This window comes from Colias croceus, chromosome 4, assembly GCF_905220415.1.
Source record: "Colias croceus chromosome 4, ilColCroc2.1".
In the NCBI taxonomy this organism is placed as follows: Eukaryota; Metazoa; Arthropoda; class Insecta; order Lepidoptera; family Pieridae; genus Colias; species Colias croceus.
In genome coordinates this window covers 455,897-477,049 of record NC_059540.1, presented here as the reverse complement: position 1 = coordinate 477,049, position 21,153 = coordinate 455,897, and the positions used below count along the sequence as shown (strand labels likewise).

Below are 21,153 nucleotides of genomic sequence, written 5' to 3'. Positions count from 1 at the left end.
AACATTTATCTATTTTAATTTTTCCTTTTAATGATTAGCCCATAACAAAACTTAATTGAGCATAATAGGCATGACGACAGTATCCATAAATGATCGTATTAGTGTTTTTAAGGGAAAATGTATAATAAATAAATTAAATATAGTGACTTAAAAATCTTAAAAACATTAAGATTAATGAGATTATCAATAAAATAAAACATTGAAATTCTGCAGTTGGCCACTTTGACTAAAACACTCGTGACGTCACGCTTACGTAAACAACTCACGTCAGATGTATTTTGTTGTTATGAATATGTTGAGAATACGCATTTTTATTTATTTTTTATTGTTTCACGTATGCTTTATCGACTCAGAACAGAAATATAATTGCGAATTCACGAATACGTGGTTTCGGGGTTCTCCGCGCCAACTTTATACAATCATTTCTTATTATTTTCTCGCTTGAAAGAATTACTAACACATTTTTGAGCATTATTTTTATGTGGATTCACACTGCAATACTGCACACCACTTATAAACTTTGAAATTCGTTTCTATAACACATATTAAATAAATATTTTTTTAATTTTCTTCGCAATGCGTAGAAATAATTACGTATTTACTAAAGAGTGACGTCACTCCTACGCCATGACACCTGCGAGCTGTTTTGGCACAGTTAATAAGTAAATATTTTTTGAAAAATGGCTTTTATCTTCGTTAAATTTAAGTATAGTACCGAAATATAGGGTTTTTCTTGTATAGTAAACGTATACACACATTATGAAAGAGGATTTCAAAATCTTTCGTCATGCCTATTGTCATAGCAGTTTGTTTGAGATTGAGTCATGGTTCAATCTTGAAAGTTCGTTGCAGCTTCTCGCTGTAGATTTTTATTATTTCTTCATACACAAATAAAGTTCATTAAAATTAAATTCAGCAGATTGTTTTTTATTAAGTATAAATAGTGGGATTTTTTTACGAATATTTTTTGTCTCCAAAAAATTGGTTGTTTGTAAAGTAGGTTTACGATCGAGATGTTTACGTGATAACGTCTTATGATGAGATGAGACGCTCGAGATGAGATGGGAGATCGGTCCGTCTCTCTCTCGTTATACCTGCGATCGCGCTCGTGAGGTTTTGGTGTGACACAACTCGTGAGGTTTTGGGGTGTAATGGCCGTATACCACCTAACGGCCAAAGCCAACCTCACCTGCTCGTGGTGCACCCTGCCGATCAACGGACGAGGCTCTGGCGAAATTTTTTTTCTAGAGTGGTAGGACTACAGCTACATATAATAGTCCTCTTTTGTATGTAGCACGAATGGGCTGTAATCCGTCCGGCGCGATACCACTATCTCACAGAAAACCGGCGTAAAGCGTCTAGCGTTTCGCATTGGTGAGTGAGACATACCGGAAGCCCACTTCCCCCCATCCCCTTTCCTAACATGGCAGCGGAATTACAAATATTATTACCCCAGGAGGGTACCAACACTTTTAGTGCTGGAGAATCCCTCCCTGAGCACTCACGTTCAGGCTGCCCTGCGTATTCTGGGGAGGGCAAAATCCCGCTCGTTACTCATACCCGGGGCAACAAGAGAAAAAAGACCGCTGCACCCCTTTCCACGCACTGCGTGAATTTCTGTAATATAAGGGGCTTACACTCTAACATCAACGCCGTCCATTACCATCTTGAGACGGCGAAGCCGGCCTTGCTCTTTTTAACCGAAACGCAGATATCTTCCCCTTCTAATACATCATATCTCAATTACCCAGGATACAATCTGGAGCACAAGTTTATACCCCGCGCTGGTGTATGCGCATTCATCCGGAACGATATCTGCTTTCGACGCCTCGGTAATCTTGAAGGTAGGGATCTATCCATCCTTTGGTTACGCGTAGATTGCGATGACCACCCCCGCGTCTATGCGTGCCTCTACAGATCCCACAGCGGTAATGATGAAACCGACCGACTCTTTGAACATATACAATCCGCTGCTGATACCATGCTCCTACAGATTCCTTCCGCCGAAATTGTGGTCCTTGGTGATTTCAACGCTCATCATGTTGAATGGCTCCAGTCTCGTACCACTGATCATGCGGGTAAATCTGTCCATGACTTTGCTCTTGCATATGGTCTCACTCAACTGGTAGCATCGCCCACGCGAATTCCAGATGTAGAGGATCATACGCCTTCACTGTTGGACCTTCTGCTGACTTCTCATCCGGATGGCTATCAGGTCAATGTTGATGCTCCTTTAGGTTCATCCGACCACTGCCTAATTCGGAGTGTGGTGCCAATCCTGCGATATCCACGACCTCATTGTAATGGCCGCCGTCGCGTTTGGCACTACAAGTCAGCAGACTGGGATGGGATGCGTACATTCTTTTCATCCTATCCCTGGGGCCGTGTTTGCTTCTCGGCAGATGATCCTAGCACTTGTGCCGACTCTGTTGCTGATGTGATACTTGAGGGGATGGAGCTTTTTATTCCAAACTCTGTTGTGCCCGTCGGTGGCAAGTCCCAGCCTTGGTTTGGTAGCTCTTGTAAAACGGCGTCGCGCCGAAAACAAGACTGTTACCAAGCCTGGGCCAATGCGCTCGTGTCTAGTGATCCAAACGCCTGTACACTCAAGAGAGAACTAAACTCGGCCTCCAGGTCTTTCAAAAGAGCAATAGCGAAAGCAAAGTCAGAGCATATTGCTAAGCTTGGTGAGAAACTTGCCCGACTTCCTTCGGGAACACGAGCCTTTTGGGCACTCGCCAAAGCTGTGCAAGGGAACTTCTGTCAGCCGTCCCTACCATCTCTGCGCATGGAGAATGACCAGTTGGCCCACACGGCAAAAGAGAAAGCTGATCTCCTTAGCTCCCTCTTTGCCGCAAACTCGACTTTAGATGACATGGGGAACTCACCACCTATCATCCCACGGCTTGAGGGCTCTATGCCGGACATCCGATTTACCCAGAGTGCTGTGCGTAAAGCACTGTTCGCTCTAGATCTCCACAAGTCGAGTGGCCCCGACGGTATTCCTCCAATTGTGCTGAAGATGTGTGCACCAGAGTTGGCACCGGTCCTCGTGCGCCTTTTCCGTCACTCCTACTCCACATGCGTTTTCCCGAATTCATGGAAGAAAGCATTAGTGCACCCCATCCCGAAAAAGGGCGATCGCTCGGATCCGTCCAATTATCGACCCATAGCCATCACCTCCTTGCTCTCCAAGATAATGGAAACCGTTATCAATCGCCAGCTGTTAAATTATCTGGAGGAACACCAGCTGATCAGTGACCGACAGTACGGTTTCCGTCGCGGTCGCTCAGCTGGTGATCTTCTTGTATATTTAACTCATCGATGGGCAACGGCGATCGAGAGCAAGGGTGAAGGCTTAGCAGTCAGCTTGGACATAGCGAAAGCCTTTGACCGGGTTTGGCACAAAGCGCTTCTTGCAAAGCTTCCTTCCTATGGGCTTCCTGAGAAACTTTGCCAGTGGGTCGCCAGTTTCCTCACAGAGCGTAGCATGAGTGTCGTAGTCGACGGTTCCTGCTCTGATCCTAAGCTTGTGAATGCTGGTGTCCCACAAGGCTGTGTCTTGTCTCCCACTCTGTTCCTTCTGCATATCAACGATATGCTGCTCAACGGCAGCATTCATTGCTATGCAGATGACAGTACTGGTGATGCAGTATATACCGGCCGCAGCAATATTTCTCAGGAGCGCGTCATTGAGTGCCGGAACAACCTTGTGTCTGAGATTGAAACTTCTTTACAAGAGGTTTCAGAATGGGGCCGACTAAACCTAGTCCAATTTAACCCCAAAAAGACACAGGTATGCGCCTTTACCGCTAAAAAGCTCCCCTTCGTCATAGCTCCTACTTTTCAGGGTACTCCTCTCTCAGCCGCAGCCAGTATCGGAATCCTTGGTCTCGAAATCTCGAGTAACGTACAGTTTTCTTGTCACTTGGAAGGAAAAGCCAAGTTGGCTTCACAAAAACTTGGTGTGCTCTGTAGAGCGGGGCAGTATTTCACGTCGCACCATCGCCTCAAGCTATATAAGGCGCAAGTTAGGCCGCACATGGAATACTGCTCCCACATCTGGGCCGGGGCACCCCAACAATACCTCCTTCCATTTGACCGCATTCAAAGGAGAGCTGTACGACTTGTTAACGAGCCAAGTCTCACCGATCGGCTCGATACTTTGGCGCTGCGAAGAGATGTCGCTTCTTTATGCGTTCTCTATCGCATTTACTATGGGGAGTGCTCTGAAGAGTTGTTTGGAACATTACCCGCCGCCGAGTTCCACCACCGTACAGCACGACATCGTCAACAATACCACCCTCACCACCTTGACAGTTGGCAATCTACAACTGTGCGCTTTAAAAGGTCTTTCTTCCCGCGCACTACAGACATCTGGAACAAACTCCCTCATGCGGCTTTTCCAAACGGCTATGAACTGGGGACCTTCAAGAAAAGAGCATATTCCTACCTGAAAGGCCGGCAACATACTCACAATGTCTCTGGCACTGTGGGTACATATGGGCGACGTGGAGCACTTACCACCAGGTGACGCGTCTGCTCTGTTGCCTCCTATTGCATAAAAAAAAAAAAAAAAAAAAAAAACACAAGTTTCTGAACACGTCACCCGACTAAAACGATTTTAAGGGCGTTATCACGTCAAAAATGTTTTTGCTTATTTTTTCCTTTTTTTCGTGTCCAGGTGCCGACAGTGCGCACGGCGCTGTGCGACGAGCTGCCCGAGGTGCGCATGGCGGCGGCGCGCACGTTCGACAGCCTGCACGCGACCATCGGCAACAAGGCGCTGGACGACATCCTGCCGCCCATGCTGGACGCGCTGCACCACCCCGACCCGGCCGTCGCGGACGCCACGCTGGACGGGCTGCGGCAGGTATATCCAACAACTAACACAAATTGTGAAAAAACACTAAAAATTTGTTGCTTTTTGACCGCACGCTGGGTGGTCTCCAACAGGTATATCGTAAATATATTCATAGTCAAATGTTATTTGAAAAATACGCAAAAATCTTTTTTTGCATTTCAATAACGGTTTTAAATTTCCTTCACAAAATGGCACTGAGTTGATCCTATTCTTAGTTGAATCGCATAGTAAAACAAGAATCTACATCAATAAATATTATGTATGTGCAGATAATGGCGATCAAATCTCGCGCCGTTTTACCCTACCTGGTCCCCGTACTGACGGGTACCGGCGCAGGCGCGACAGTGGACACGCGCGCGCTGTCCGCGCTGGCGGCGGCGGCCGGCAACGCGCTGGCCCGCCACCTGCCGCGCGTGCTGCCCGCGCTGCTGGCCGCGCTGCGGGCGGCCAGGGGCGGCCCGCACGAGGCCCGCGAGCTGGACTACTGCAGGGACGCGCTGCTGCCCGTCACGGATGATGCGGGCGTGCGATGGTCAGTTGTAGACGGTACACTTACACGGTACATTATAAACGCACTTTGCAACGAAAAAATACGTTCAATTTCACAGTTCAATGAAATGTGTCGTTACTAAATCATTTTTAAAGATAATGTATTCAATTGTTATTTTTAGCATTATTTTTTTATGTGGCACATGTATAAAACAATCAACATTCTAATTTCTAATGTGCTGATTTTATTATTTAGCACTTGTATAAAAATTGCAAATATATCAAAATAAATGTGCACTCTCTTCATAAGTTCCACTTTGATTTTAAAATATAAGCTTCTGTTTATGATCAAGAATTATTGATTAATTAATTAATTTAAAATAAAACAACATGTACCTTCTTTGTAAAAGTTCAATGAATCACAGTGGGAACAGCTGGCCACATAGCTATAATATAACATTCGTTAAATATTTTTTTGAAGTAAACTTCGTAATCGGGGCTGGAAAAAAAATTACTGTAACATTTTTTTCGTTACGCGTGACATTTTTCCGTTACGCGTCATCTTTTTCTAATCCCTACCACGCGTGATTCGACGTATTTCTGTAAAGTTGCATATAGTAAATCATTTTTTGAAAAACAAGGTCATAAAGAAGTTTCACTTCTTACGTGTACGTACACTAGTACACGCACAGATTTTTTTTTTAAATTTTATGTAACAATTAATATTGTGTCGTGTGCAGCATAATCGACACTTTGCTGGAGTGCGTGCGCACGCAGACGGGGTGCGCGCGGCGCGCGGGCGCGGCGCTGCTGTGCGCGTTCGTGACGCACACGCGCGCCGAGCTGGCGCCGCACGTGGGCGTGCTGCTGCGCGGCCTGCTGCTGCTGTTCGGCGAGCGCGAGCGCGACGTGCTGCAGATGGCGTGGGAGGCGCTGGCCGCGCTCACGCGCACGCTGGACGCCGAGCGCCAGCTCGCGCACGTGGCCGACGTGCGCCAGGCCGTGCGCTACGCCGCCGCCGACCTCAAGGGCGACCTGCTGCCCGGCTTCTGTCTGCCCAAGGTACACCTACAAATCTATCTACAGTACAAATGAATTGAGTTCGAAGGATACCTAAATATAAATTCACTGCTTTGGGGTGACCACATACTTACAAATGAATTTGAGTTCGGAAGATACCTAAATATATGCCACTCACTGCTTTGGAGTGGCCACACGCTAACTATATCCATAACTTATTTTGCTATCCAACTTACGCGTCGAATTGTATATCCTTATAAATTATCATGAATAAAAAAAAACAATAACTTATTGTGTATTTAATTACAAATATGTAATTGTTTTCTTTATTATGATTGTGATGGCAATGTTATAAAAAAATGGTCTATTTTTTCATGTTTAGGGTATCGCACCAATCCTACCACTATTCCGAGAAGCCATATTAAATGGATTGCCTGAAGACAAAGAGAACGCCGCTCTCATGTTGGGAGAAGTGATCAAACTCACATCGGCGCAGGCGCTCCAGCCCTCGGTGGTGCACATCACGGGTCCACTCATCAGGATCCTGGGAGACAGATTTAACTCTAGTGTCAAAGCGGCTGTGCTGGAAACACTTGCACTATTATTGGCTAAGGTGAGTTAATATTTCCATAATCAGAGAAAAATGTGCATAAAATTATAGTAAAAAAAAAAGTTCATCATTCCTATCATGCGATTACAGTTTACATACTAATATTTTTTGTATTGGTCTATAAAACTGGTTATAAATGAGGAAAGCATTTTTTTTTTACTAATTATTATGCTAACGTGCAGTTGATCCGGAACCTTCTGGATGTAGATAAGTAAAAATTAACTTAATCATTTAATTAAACTTTTTACAAATATTTTATTATTTTGTTTTAGGTTGTGTTAAACTACATAGTTGAACATTAATTGTGAATGTTTGAAATAATAAACCGTTATTGTTGTGCAGGTGGGCGTGATGCTGAAGCAGTTCCTGCCGCAGCTGCAGACGACGTTCCTGAAGGCGCTGCACGACAGCTCGCGCGCCGTGCGGCTCCGCGCGGGCGCGGCGCTGGCGCAGCTCGTGCTCATCCACACGCGCGCCGACCCGCTCTTCGTCGAGATGCACAACGGCGTCAAGGCGGCCGACGAGCCCGCCGTGCGCGAGACCATGCTGCAGGCGCTGCGCAGCGTCATCACCGGTCAGCGACCTTCATATTGACCAATCGTTTTGAAAATTTAATGTTACTTTACTACCAGAGAGATAAACATATTTTTAATACATTTATTTATACATTTTTTTGAAAATTGCGTGTAATGAAAAAAAGAAGGATTAAGTACTTATAGTAGTCATTTTAATAGCCAATTTAATTGACAATTTTTGATAAACATTTTTTTTCCGCGAAAACTTTTTTATTTTATTTTTTTTACGTGAAAATTCATTCCAAAGCTTTTTTCCGTGAATCTCTTTAAACCAATTTTTGATTGCAGGCGGTGGAGAGAAGATGTCGGAACAGTTGGCCCTGAGCGTGCTGAGCACACTGACGAGCCCGGCGCTGCTGGCGCACCCGGACGACCCGCCGCGCGGCGCCGTGGGCGGCTGCCTGGGCGCGCTGCTGCACTGCCTGCCGCCCGCGCACCGCGACGCCGCGCTGCTGCACCACGTGCTGCACGCCGCGCAGCACGCACCGCCCGACGACTGGCTGCTGCAGCACGGCCGCTCCTGCGCGCTCTTCGTCGCGCTCAAGGAGACGCCCGCAGCAGTCTACCGCGACCACTTCGAGGAGAAGGTCGACAAGGCGCTGCTCGGCTACCTCGCCAGCGACAAGACGCCCATCGCCTGCAACGGCATCCGCGGCATGGGCTACCTCATGAAGTACCTCCTCGACCAGGACAGACCCATTCCACAGAACATTATGTCACAATTTGTTAGGGTGAGTTTATTTTACTTGTGTATTGGCAGTGAATTTATCTTAAAATAGCCTCCTTGGAATGTAAATTTACTTTTCAATTTATAAAAAATGAATTGACACACACCTATACACACACACTCACACAATCACCCATTCACAAACATGTGCTGCAATCTACAAATTAAAAATCCTCCGTGGCAAAAACACTGCCTTTACGATGATTTATGTAACAACTTATTTGACAAAATTATTTAATTTAATTTAATTTCCCTCAGAGCATGAACCACAACAGCAACGAAGTGAAGCAGCTGATGGCACGCGCGGCGGCGTCGCTGGGCGGCGCTCTGCGGGCCGACGGGCCGGCGGGCGGCGGGCCGGCTGGCGGGCCGGCCGACCTGCTGCGCGCGCTGCTGCCCGCGCTCGTCAACGGCACCAAGGAGAAGAACACGCTCGTGCGCGCCAACGCCGAGCTGGCGCTGCGCGCGCTGCTGCGCCTGCCGCACGACCCGCAGCATCAACAGGTAACGTTAATATCTATTCCCGAGAAAAGTAATATTCTTTCCGGCTATTCATACATTCTTCATATATTTATATACACGATAACATATGCTATTGCGAATGTCTCGTAGATATTTTAATCTCTGCATTCGACTAATAAATAAATTAATTAATTGAATGCAGAGATTCAAAAATATCTGCGAGACATCCTTGCCATTGCATACAGTATCGTATCCTCGTAGTACATTCATAATTCTTTATCACATTCAACATTTGTTTTTATAGCCTCCTAAACTTAGTAAACTAAGTGCAAAAAATAGTAAATAAATATTAAAAGAAGTCAATAACTTTTTAATTTTCAAATTCAAAATTACATTATCTTATCAAAATAACACACCAAAAGTAACACCATGACTAAAATTAGATCATTGATACGATCATTACAAGCTTTTTCACTTTACTGCAATCTCAATAATTATTGTCGCTGATAATAATCATATGAATTATGTATGAAACTGATATGACAGGAAGACTGCTCGATAGTGAGCTATTTTCAGTGTAAATTGTTATCAGACAATTTGCAGCAAATATAACAAGTGATCCACTATTCCAATTAATTTACCTTCTCTAATCTTTGTGTAATTTGTGTATGTTTTGAATTGATATAAATCATAATTCCTGTCACTTTAAATACTATTATTTCGTTTATAAATATTTCAAACTAAAGTTTTATTAGTATACACATTCTTATTCAAAATAACTTTGCATATTTTAGATATTTACCGGGAAATACCTGTTTCGCAGCAATGAAATGCCGATAAAGATAGCACAGTCTAATGATGAGATGCCACGAGTCGCGTTTTATTTTGCACTAGCTTCCGCCCGCGACTCCGTCCGCGCGGAAAAATTAAGATTTATTTTTTTCTACGTATTTTTCCGGGATAAAAAGTATCCTATTTTATGCCCAGGATAATAAGGTATAATTATACCAAGTTTCATCGAAATCGAACCGTTAGTTTTCACGTGATGCCTGAACATACAGACAGACAGACAGACAGACAAAAAATTTTTTAATCACATATTTGGGTTTGGTATCGATCCAGTAACACCCCCTGCTATTTATTTTTTCAATATTTTCAATGTACAGAATTGACTCTTCTACAGATTTATTGTATGTATAGATTGTTCAGGATTAAAATATACTATCAAGATTGATATACTAGTTGCATTATTGTCCAACATTACAAACATTCTTTATAGAATCTGAATTTAATTCTGTACTAGTTGTGCCCCACGATTTTATCCGCATTGTTTCGCTCCTGTTGGTCTTAGCGTGATGATATAGGTATCCAACACCGAAAGAATTTTTCAACCTGGACCATAGCGCAGTAGTTCCTGTGGTTAGCGTTTTCAAACAAACAAACTCTTCAGCTTTATAATTATTTTACTGATAGTTAAAATGTATTAAAAAAGTTTTTAAATTGTTTTGTTTGATTGTGCAGCAATGCATGGCGCTGCTGGACGAGGGCGGGCGCGAGGCGCTGGCGGACGTGGTGGCGCGGCTGCTGCGGCGCGCCGTGGCCGAGGGCCGCGAGGAGGAGCTCGACTGCACGCTGCTCACCTGAACACCGCACACTGCCGACAATATATCTTTATTATTCACACCGTGTTTTATTTGTGATACTTACCTTCCTTGCGTCACCTCCTCCTCTTGGGTAGTTTATAGGTCTACATGACGATCTTTATACTTTATTTAGGTTTCCGCCCGCGCAGTTAAAGAAAAACCCGCATAGTTCCCGTTCCCGTGGGATTTCCGGGATTGCGTCATTTTCCCGGGATAAAAAGTAGCCTATGTCCTTTCTCGGATATCAAAATATGTCCATACCAAATTTCATGAAAATTAGTTCAGTAGTTTAGGCGTGATTGAGTAACAGACACAGACAGAGTAACTTTCGCATTTATAATATTAGTATGGATATAATATAATATCTGTGCTGCAGAGTTTATGCCACTACACAGCGAGGGGCGGATAAATGTTTGTAAATTCATGAATAATTTATACTGTGAATACAATATTAAAAAATGTGCTCTGCCTCAAGCACTTTTATTTTTTACTAGCTTCCGCCCGCGACTCCGTCCGCGCGGATGTCGGTCTTTGCGTGGATGGTTTATTTCTCCATTTTGAGTAACTCGGACAATGACATCTTATAATGGTACGGGAGCTAGCAACGTTTAAAAAAAATTCATTTTAGTATAGTTGGGTTTTTGATATACTGTTTCTCTTGCTATTTCGGTTAGAGTCCGGGCTGTCTGGCTGGCCGCAGTGGTTGCGTTTATTAGTGCGCATCTTATCTGCACAGGAAAATATCCCTAATTTAAAGTCATTTTTTAACGCGTAATTTTTAATCTTTTGCCTTTAGATAGATCCATCAGACATAATTTTTTTATTGCAAGACGTTTTTTTCGTTGTAAAATAGGTGCCATACGCAATTTTTATTTCAAAATAACTAAAATGTCATCGAAATAAGTGAAATTACATCAACATGAGTCCGCTTAAAAGGTAAGTAATAACTTTATTATTTATATTATATTATCCTTTTTTAATACTTATATTGAATAATTAGTAAACTAATATTTTTAATAGATGGTTTCATATTTATTACACTTTTGGGTATAAATATGAATTTGATGATATTTGTATTTTCTAGTGTTTGATTTTACGCGAGTATTATACATTTTGAAATTAAAGACTTGGGAAAATAATACAATGAATAAATCGCGTTTAAAATCCGTTAAAAAGTCTTTAATTTCTTGATGATATTTGGTTTTTATCAAGTTTACATTAACGTCCTATTTGAGGTTCGTTGAGAAAAAGGAGGCGATACGGTAGATTGTTGCAAAAAAACTGTAAATAGTAAAATGAATATTATATATAGTATAAGTAACACAGTGATTACTTATCCTTCACTGGGACTCATGTTGATGGAATTTCACTTATTTCGATGATATTTTAATTATTTTGAAATAAAAATTGCGTCTGGCACCTATTTAACAACGAAAAACACGTCTTGCAATAAAAAATGTATGTCTAATGGATCTATCTAAAGGCAAACGATTAAAAATTACGCGTTAAAAAATGACTTTAAATTAAGGATATTTTCCTGTGCAGATAAGATGCGCACTAATAAACGCAACCACTGCGGCCAGCCAGACAGCCCGGACTGTAACCGAAATAGCAAGAGGAACAGCATATCAAAGAACCAACTATACTAAAATGCTCACTTGTCAACGTTGCTACCTCCTAGAATATAAATATCTATTGGACCCAAATACGGCTAGGTAATAATACGCAACGTTTTTTTTTTTTTTTTGTGTGGTGTTTCTCAATGTTAGCCAGAAGGGCTTCTACATTTTAACGCGGACGCGGGGGTGAACTGAAGGTTCACCCTGGTAGCGACATGCACAAGGGCGTCCCCCCTTGACGGGGACCACGAACCTCGGCTTGAGCTGTCGCTTGAGTGGAGGAGGCCAGAAGGGCCCTAATCGGACGGGAATACGCAACGTGTGTTCGCGGTACCTACTACAGAACAACGTCTATAGATAACTGAAAAATTGAGATTAATTTTTTTTCTACGTATTTTTCCAGGATAAAGAGTATCCTATTTTACGCCCAGGATAATAAGGTATAATTATACCAAGTTTCATCGAAATCGAACCGGTAGTTTTCACGTGATGTCTTCACATACAGACAGACAGACAAAAATTTTTTTAATCACATATTTGGGTTTGGTATCGATCCAGTAACACCCCCTGCTAGTTATTTTTTCAATATTTTCAATGTACAGAATTGACCCTTCTACAGATTTATTATATGTATAGATAAAACATAAATTTCCAATGATTAATATTTAAAATAATTTGCATACTAAAATTTGATTGACTGATGAATGATGATTTTGAATGTTTACTTTAGTTGAACAGATTGCCTTGAGAGAATTTGATAAAAAATCTGCCCCGATATACACATGCTAATCACATCTTGTTTGCCTGTTTTATTAGTGAATTTTTTTAAACTAATTATTATATTTTATCGTGATAGTTGAAATAAGGTTAACACAATAATGATAATTAATTTGCAAACAATGTTCTTTTAAAAATAGGGTGTTAATAATAATAAAAATTTCTAAGTAAAAACCAGATTTAATTACGTATTTTGTAGTTTGTACACAAAACTTGACAAGCTTAAAACTAATGGAATTAATTCTGAGGAATGTGGATTACATGTTAATTTTAAAATTCCTCATTTTTGGATTTTTTTGAGAATCCTTTGTTTTGCACTAAGTCATTACACTCTTGGCGACTAAGGCTTGAAAGTGGGAGGCGCTCAAGTTCTACGTCACCGTCACCCAACAGAACCAGTTCTGGGGGCGCACCGGTGATAAATTTCACCTCCAGTCGCTCATAAAACGGCGCATCTTCCATAACAAATTTCTTCACTTCAGGCAGACGATTTAATGAACATCCTCTGCAAGTCTAGAAATCAAATAAAATACTTGCAAATATTGAACACAAATTGGACAATAATATATGAAATAATATTAATAAATAAATGAAAAATTGACTTGTTACAGCTTACCTCAATTTTCGCTGATTTTACATCAGAAAGTTCGTAACCAGATGCAATACCTAAAATTACACATAACGTGATAACGTAAACTTGCAAATATCCCATTATTAATCCGCGAATAACCTGCCTACTCGCTAAAAAGTTATCACACAGTAATAAATTTAACAATTACTCAGATGACTGCTACTACTGTACTCTTTTGATGACAAAGTGATGACAAATTTACTTGCTCTGTCAAAGAGCACAGAGCAAGTAATGTCAAACCAATTGACGCACAATGAATAAGGAATCACATTCCGTCATTGTTGACGCATGAACTATTGCTCTGAGACTAGAGTATTTGCTAGGAAAGAAGTCCCACGCAAAAGCTGTGTAATTAATTTAATTAATAATGTCTAAATTTTAATTTTTAAATTAGACATAATTCCACTTTTATTTTTATTAGCTGCTCTTAGATTGATGGCTAGTAGTAATTATAGCTGTAATTACAGCTTTTAAATTATAGCTAGTATTTGCTAGGAAAGAAGTCCCACGCAAAAGCTGTGTAATTAATTTAATTAATAATGTCTAAATTTTAATTTTTAAATTAGACATAATTCCACTTTTATTTTTATTAGCTGCTCTTAGATTGATGGCTCTGCTCCCTCCCTCCCTCTCCTTGTCTCCGTTTTACTGTTCCGTTTTATCGTGTACCTACGTTTTTTTTTCGTCGATGGCGTACCTATGTAGTTGTATGAGCGTCTTCACACATGGCACAGTATACTGTACTATACAGTAAAAAATATCGTTCCGTAAAAAAATTACATTCCGTTTTGTCATCGAATACTGGACGACGCGGACGGAACAGTAAAAATATACGGATACGTAGAATTTTTAACGGATAGGTCCTGTGTGCGTGAAGAGCGGTGTGTGCGGGGTGTAGAAGGGGGAGTGATGCGAAAGGTTTTGACTCGCATTTTCTATTGTACATTCAAAGAGAACGCGTGCGTGCATTGTGTGTAATAATTATTACAATCATTGATTTGTAGAATAACGGCGGTATACTGCGAGAGATTTCTGTTCACACATCGGATCCGGTAATGACGTATCCGTTAAAAACGTACAAGTAAAACGGACTCCCATGTGCAAACGGGTGTGCACCTGTGTGTTCTGTTCACAGCTTGGTTCACAGGTTCTGTTTTTATCTTGTTCTTATGTCTCTCTGAACTGACTTCATGACTCGATTTCGATCCTCTCTAAAATGAAGGATTTTTCAAAATATGTACCTACACGAACACTTATCAAGCATCAATAATAATTCACAAATACCTAAATAAAAATATTTCAGGACATTTTTCACACACGATCCCATACAGTTAAGCTTTTACAATATTTACAATATAATATAATTAATAATACTTAGATTTAATACCAACTGTAAATAAAAATATATTTTAAAATAATAAGAAACAGGCTTTAACAACTTAAACTTTGATTGACCAACTGGCTTGGTTGGTAGTGACCCTGCCATTCAAGCCAGGTCGTCAATCAAAGTTTAAGTTGTTAAAGCCTGTTTCTTATTATTTTAAAATATATTTTTATTTACAGTTGGTATTAAATCTAAGTATTATTAATTATATTGTAATACAAATCATCTGCTTTATTACTGTATTACCCAATGCCCAAGTATTACCTACTCTATGGTCTATCCAAATTAAAAAAAAATACGTCAATGGCACAGACCAAGAAGCTTATATCTAATACACTGGAGATTGCACTATGACCATTGACTTGTCACAAGAAAATATAACCTTGAATGACGTCAGTGTTGTTTTTTGTCTCTTTCTGTGGGTGACCACACTGGTTTGTATATTCAGGATTTTTCGAAATAGAAAAAACTAAAAATCATGGTCTATAAATAATAACGACATAATATATTTTTATCAGTATTAATTATATTATAATATTACTGGCCATACTTTATAGGTACATACAATTTTAATTGGTATAGATTGATAGTTTTAAATAACTCTTGGCTACAAAGCCTGGATATGAACCGATATATAGCATTAACATCCTTTGTAAATAGAGGAAAGTTGTGTTTTGCATCAGATGCTGTTTACCAAATTGCAAGCTACTCAGATCTTCTTTTTAAACGCGTTGCTTCGACGGGTCAATTTCAAGCCAAAATCATCAAAGAAAAACTGTTTATAATAAACGCCTTGCACAAATTTCAGCTAACTTTACAAAGTTTATTTTTCAAAAGGTATTTTTTTCTGGGTCGTAATCCTCAGTAATTTTACCCTTGATGGGCACATTTCTTTTTATTTTACTTTTTGGAAAGCTGAAATACCTAAAACAAAAAATATGAGGTAAGTTAAAAAAGAATAAATTTCAATGTAAAAACGAACAATCTTATAACTACATGTGAGTGCAATACCGATGTCGAGTGTTGTTTCATTACTATTAAAAATCTTGAAAATGGTGTTCTAAATTTCATCATAATATTGTTATTACAATATATTCTCTTCACTATCCATAAAAACTCGTCATCATGGTTACCTTACTTGTTAATTTTGTTTATTGAAAACTTGTTGAAAAATGATAAAGTATTAGGAAAATAACAAATTTAACATGACTGCTTTCTAAAATGATGCAAAATTTTACAATTTTTGCCATTGAAATGATTCTAAACAGGTAAATGCAGGAGTATTGAGGAATATTGTAAATAACGTAAATATACACTTGCCTGTGAAATTCTATGCCAGAATTTGGTGTCCAAACACTTCTGCAATTTTTCACAATGCAATACATTATTTATATTCGGAAAATATTTATTAAGGTGGATGTTCCGACCGTCCCTCCATACATTTTTGATTACCTCTAAACACTTAACACAGACACTATTTCTTTAAAACTAATCATTTTATCACTTCTCTATAATGAAATGTGTGCGCGTTCGACCTTTTTAATCAATAATTTACAATATTTACTTAGAAAAACAACAGTAAAATACCGGAAAAATTTGACACTTCTACAGTAGTGTGCGTGACTTTTGCCAAGCGAAACACGACATAAAGCACGACATCTAGCGCATAGACTATATACTTATTACAGATCTAGCGCGTCAATGTCTAAACGAAAGGCGATGTTTAGACATAAGACGCGCTAGATGTCGTGCATTCGCGTTCGTTATCTTATACATAATGAGCATAATTCTAATAAATCAAAGTTCTGTGTAAAAATTGAGTAATTTCATTTCCAATCGTTCAAAGAAAATAACAATAAAATAAAATAAAACTAATGACCTTAGAAACTATGTTTTTTTTTGTAAACAATTTATTACTCATTATTGTTCGTCCGTCGTAGGTCTGTAAACTGTATTGTACCACAATTGTACACTGAAGGTAAATGGTACTGTAGGTACTTTAGTTCGGCGTCGTCGTCGGCTTGATATAAATTACATTCTTGATTTCATTGACACGCGCTATGATTTGCGCGCGGAATTTCTTGTGTTGTGAATTTATTTTTGTATGCTATGCATTTTAATTGATTCAAATTGCAATGTTTCTCTAGTATGCATTTGAGACTATATTGTAAATTGTAATAATTGATCGTGGGTATAGTAATTAATTATTCTAATAACGCAATTAGTAATATATGTATTTTCGGTGGGATTCAAAACAAAAAATTGGCCCGTGATTTTTATGAAATTTCACCACATTGCAAATCACATCAATCATAGTTCATACACATGTATGACGAAAGTGATTAGTATTGTGGCTAACATTGACTCATCAGTTCATCACTGAAACCAGTGATAAATCAGTACCTATATCATATTGTGTTTGAATATTTTTAAACAATGATATAAGTATACAATTATTATAAATCGGTAAACTATCAAAGTAATCACAAACTTGCAAACATTGGTAAAATGTCCAGTAGTTTATGAGCCTATTCATTACAATCAAACAAACAAACAAAGTTTTCCTCTTTATAATATTAGTGTAGACAAACACTATGAATACGATCACGAATGCAAATTCGGGGATTTTCTAATTATTGCTAAATAATAATTGAATTCGTTTTGAAATACTCTATAATTTTTAGTGTATAAATATTAAATAGACATTTATAATGTGGTGCTCATTTTTTTTGTACTGCTAACGCTATTGTAGGTACCTATTTTCGTTGTTTTATTTCAAGTGAACACGGCCATACAATTTTGTCACGAGCCGCCTATGATTGTAGGTACTTTTGTTAGGCTCCTTCGTCGTCCGCGTCGCGTCGGCTCGAAAGTTCTTGATTTCATTGTCACGCGCTATGATTTGCGCGCGGATTTTCTTGTGTTGTGAATTTATTTTTGTATTATTATTATTTTTTATTTTTTTTTTATTTTATTGATTCAAATAAAATATTTCACTAGTATGCATTTGAGACTATATTGTATTATGTATAATTTATCGTAGGTATAGTTATTCTTATAACGCAGTTATATTTTCGGTGGGACAATTTGACCCGTGATTTTTCTGAAATATCACCACGTTGCAAATCACATCAATCATACACACGTATGACGAAAGTATAGTGGCTAACATTGACTCATCAGTTCATCACTGAAACCAGTGATAAATCAGTATATCATATTTTATTGTGTTTGAATATTTTTTAAACAACGATATATACAATATTATTATAAATCGGTAAACTACCAAAGTACTTCCGAATTTTCAGACAGACAAACAAGTAGTTTGAACACGCAGTTTTCTTATACTAGTAGCAAAAATCAAAACCATAATATTATGTTTACCTACTATATTTTACTAAAAGTCGAGTGCGTCGAAATCGTAAATAATAATATAATGTTTTTCACCTTCCTGGTTATTTTCCCATAGTAAATAGTGTTTTAGGTTTGTTGTTGTAGGTAGGAATAATAATAATTATTCTTACTTGTTGGTTATGAAATGTATATAATTGAAATAATTTACTTTTACAAATCATTAGTGATATTAGTTTTGAGTGAAAATGCTTGGATCAGCATAATATTATATGGTACCTACTTCAAATACATGTTTTGATAAAAAAACAATAGTGTAATAAAATAAAACTGCGTTTTATTGTAATCAATGTTGACAGTTTTAAATTCCAAAATTATTGATCAATAAAATAGTTTACACCAACAAACATAACTTTTATTTTTATAACCATCGTTCATAATATAAACCGTAGCAGGTGGCGTTTTGAAGTTCTGTCTACTCATACAGAAAAATGGAAAACTTGTTTTTTTTGTAAACAATTTATTACTCATTATTGTTGTTTGGCTGTGTGTTTGGCAACTCGAAGCGTGGTCGTCCGTCGTAGGTACCGGCGTCGCGTCGTCGCTCGTCCGCGTCGGCTTGATATAAAACATTCTTGATTTCATTGACACGCGCTATGATTTGCGCGCGGAATTTCTTGTGTTGTGAATTTATTTTTGTATGCTATGCATTTTAATTGAATCAAATTGCAATATTTCTCTAGTATGCATTTGAGACTATATTGTAATAATTGATCGTGGGTAGGTATAGTAATTAATTATTCTAATAACGCAATTATATTTTCGGTGGGATTCAAAACAAAAAATTGGCCCGTGATTTTTATGAAATTTCACCACATTGCAAATTATATATTATACAATTACAATTACAATTATTATAAATCGGTAAACTATCAAAGTAATCACAAACTTGCAAAATATGCTTTTCCGAATTTTCAGACAGACACACAATTTTATTAGTTTGTTTTAGCAAAGTAGGTACCTATACCTATACGCTTACGTCGCGCGTCGCGTCGCGTCGTCGAAAACGGTGCGCCCAGAAACAAACATACCTACCTAATTCAGTTACAATCCTTTTTTTGTTCCGTAATATATTGTATTCTAATACGATTTTTTTTATTCGTCGGCCAGTTCTACTAGGTATAAAAAGATAAAATTGAAATATAATAATTATTGTAGCGACAGCCATATGTTACTATGTTTTCGTAAATATGTTTTTCACCTTCCTGGTTATTTTCACATAATCTTATATATATATAAATGAATCGCAAAATGTGTTGGTAAGCGCATAACTCGAGAACGGCTGAACCGATTTCGATAATTCTTTTTTTATTATATTCCTTGAAGTACGAGGATGGTTCTTATGTAGAGAAAACGTTAATATGTACCACGGGCGAAGCCGGGGCGGACCGCTAGTCTAATATAAAAATGAATCGCAAAATGTGTTGGTAAGCGCATAACTCGAGAACGGCTGAACCGATTTCGATAATTCTTTTTTTATTATATTCCTTGAAGTACGAGGATGGTTCTTACTTCTTATGGAGAGAAAACGTAAACATGTACCACGGGCGAAGCCGGGGCGGACCGCTAGTAAATAATAAAATAATAAATAGTGTATTAGATTTGTTATTGTATCTTGTATACCTACGAATAATTATTCTTACGTCTTGTTGGGAAATGTTCAAATACCTACATATTGAAATAATTTACTGTTACAAATCATTAGTGTTATTAGGTAGTTTTGAGTGAATAGGCATGGATCAGAAATTCAGAATATAATATGCTACTAACTACTCAAATACATACACGCCAAACTTGTTTTACATTCACGCCATCTAGAGTTCAATCTTTATCATTTTTGTATACGTCTGTGTGTGTAAACGACCCTGTATGCAATGACAGATGTTAAAACGCATGGTTTTACCGAATTGGGTGGATTTTAAGGCAATGATATGACATATTTAAATAAAATATAATATTCAGTAATCGCCATGACTATTCCTACGACCTTAATCTTTTCCAATTACGCAAAAACTCAAATAAACTAGAAATGTAGAATTCAGCGCCATCTAGCGGGACATTGGCTGGGAACAGATCGTAGCAATCACCTTAAATACGCAACAATATTAACTTAAATATTCGAAGCGACGCAATTTTTTTGACACTTATGCCATATTGTCAAAGTGAGAGTTGCTACAATTTTATTATGGTAACTACCCATAATCAGGGAGTATCGCTTTTTAATAATTGGTCCAGATACTTATTTTATTTAGCATAAATAATAATTGTCTCATCCAACAATGCTTCTGAATGACGTTGTTGGCAATTTATCAACAAACTCATGTACAAAAACTAACCTTTTGCACAGAATATTACGGCATACATAGTAGCCTTGGGAAAACTTCGTATTAACAGTGGCAATACCAAGTTAGGTGTGAAAGTGATAAAACACAACAATTTTCTTGTTACACGTCAAATGTTCATACCGAAATCTCCAGTGTATAAGATATAAGCTTCTTGGCACAGACTATTACCTTAGGGCGTATTCAGAAAGAAAGCTTGAAACTTATAAGCGCTTATCGGCCCTTGTCAACGATGGTTCGTTGAAGCAGACCAAAACAAATTTTATATGGCGCCTGACAAGCGCCGATAAGCGCTTATAAGTTTCAAGCTTTCTTTCTGAATACGCCCTTAGGTATATAATCTAAGGGCACAGATCTGTGGTGTGGCACAGATCTACCTACGTCAATAATTATTGTCGTGTTTTTATTGGTGTTTTTTGTTTAGTATGTGTCATCAGTCAACAGCACAGAGTACTTTTTTGTTTTATTTATGAGACAACAGTCATGTGCATGTCAATAATTGTCATGTGGTAGTGAATTCCAAAGCAAACAAATTGTTTTGTTTAAATAATAAAACTCTTGTTGCCATGATAAACGAAAAAAAAAAAAAAAAAAAATAA

The 21,153-nt window shown here is 38.6% G+C and overlaps 2 protein-coding genes across 2 annotated transcripts in view; one reads left to right on the top strand and one right to left on the bottom strand.

Moving 5' to 3' along the window:
- The window catches only part of LOC123690994 (eIF-2-alpha kinase activator GCN1), a 31,733-nt gene extending 21,305 nt beyond the window's left edge, over positions 1-10,428 (top strand). Inside the window, exons 32-39 of the mRNA XM_045635156.1 lie at positions 4,685-4,873; positions 5,134-5,396; positions 6,094-6,415; positions 6,756-6,986; positions 7,326-7,557; positions 7,847-8,289; positions 8,544-8,789; positions 10,269-10,428. Of these exons, the coding sequence (XP_045491112.1) occupies positions 4,685-4,873; positions 5,134-5,396; positions 6,094-6,415; positions 6,756-6,986; positions 7,326-7,557; positions 7,847-8,289; positions 8,544-8,789; positions 10,269-10,391 (2,049 nt within the window). The 3' untranslated portion in view covers positions 10,392-10,428. The remainder of the gene's footprint in view (positions 1-4,684; positions 4,874-5,133; positions 5,397-6,093; positions 6,416-6,755; positions 6,987-7,325; positions 7,558-7,846; positions 8,290-8,543; positions 8,790-10,268) is intronic.
- Positions 10,429-12,950: 2,522 nt separating this feature from the next.
- On the bottom strand, positions 12,951-13,610 carry LOC123691199 (selenoprotein M-like). Its single transcript, XM_045635484.1, has 2 exons — positions 13,403-13,610; positions 12,951-13,299 (listed from the first exon to the last, which is right to left on the bottom strand). The coding sequence occupies exons 1-2, from the start codon at positions 13,496-13,498 to the stop codon at positions 13,057-13,059; spliced, it is 339 nt and encodes a 112-aa protein (XP_045491440.1). The 5' UTR covers positions 13,499-13,610; the 3' UTR covers positions 12,951-13,056.
- Positions 13,611-21,153: the final 7,543 nt, after the last annotated feature.

Excerpts from the sequence above, each read along its gene's own strand:
- LOC123691199 (XM_045635484.1), bottom strand. The coding sequence starts at position 13,498 with ATGGGATATTTGCAAGTTTACGTTATCACGTTATGTGTAATTTTAGGT. Across the intron at positions 13,300-13,402 it reads TAAAATCAGCGAAAATTGAG|ACTTGCAGAGGATGTTCATT; the intron begins GTAAGCTGTAAC and ends TTTGATTTCTAG.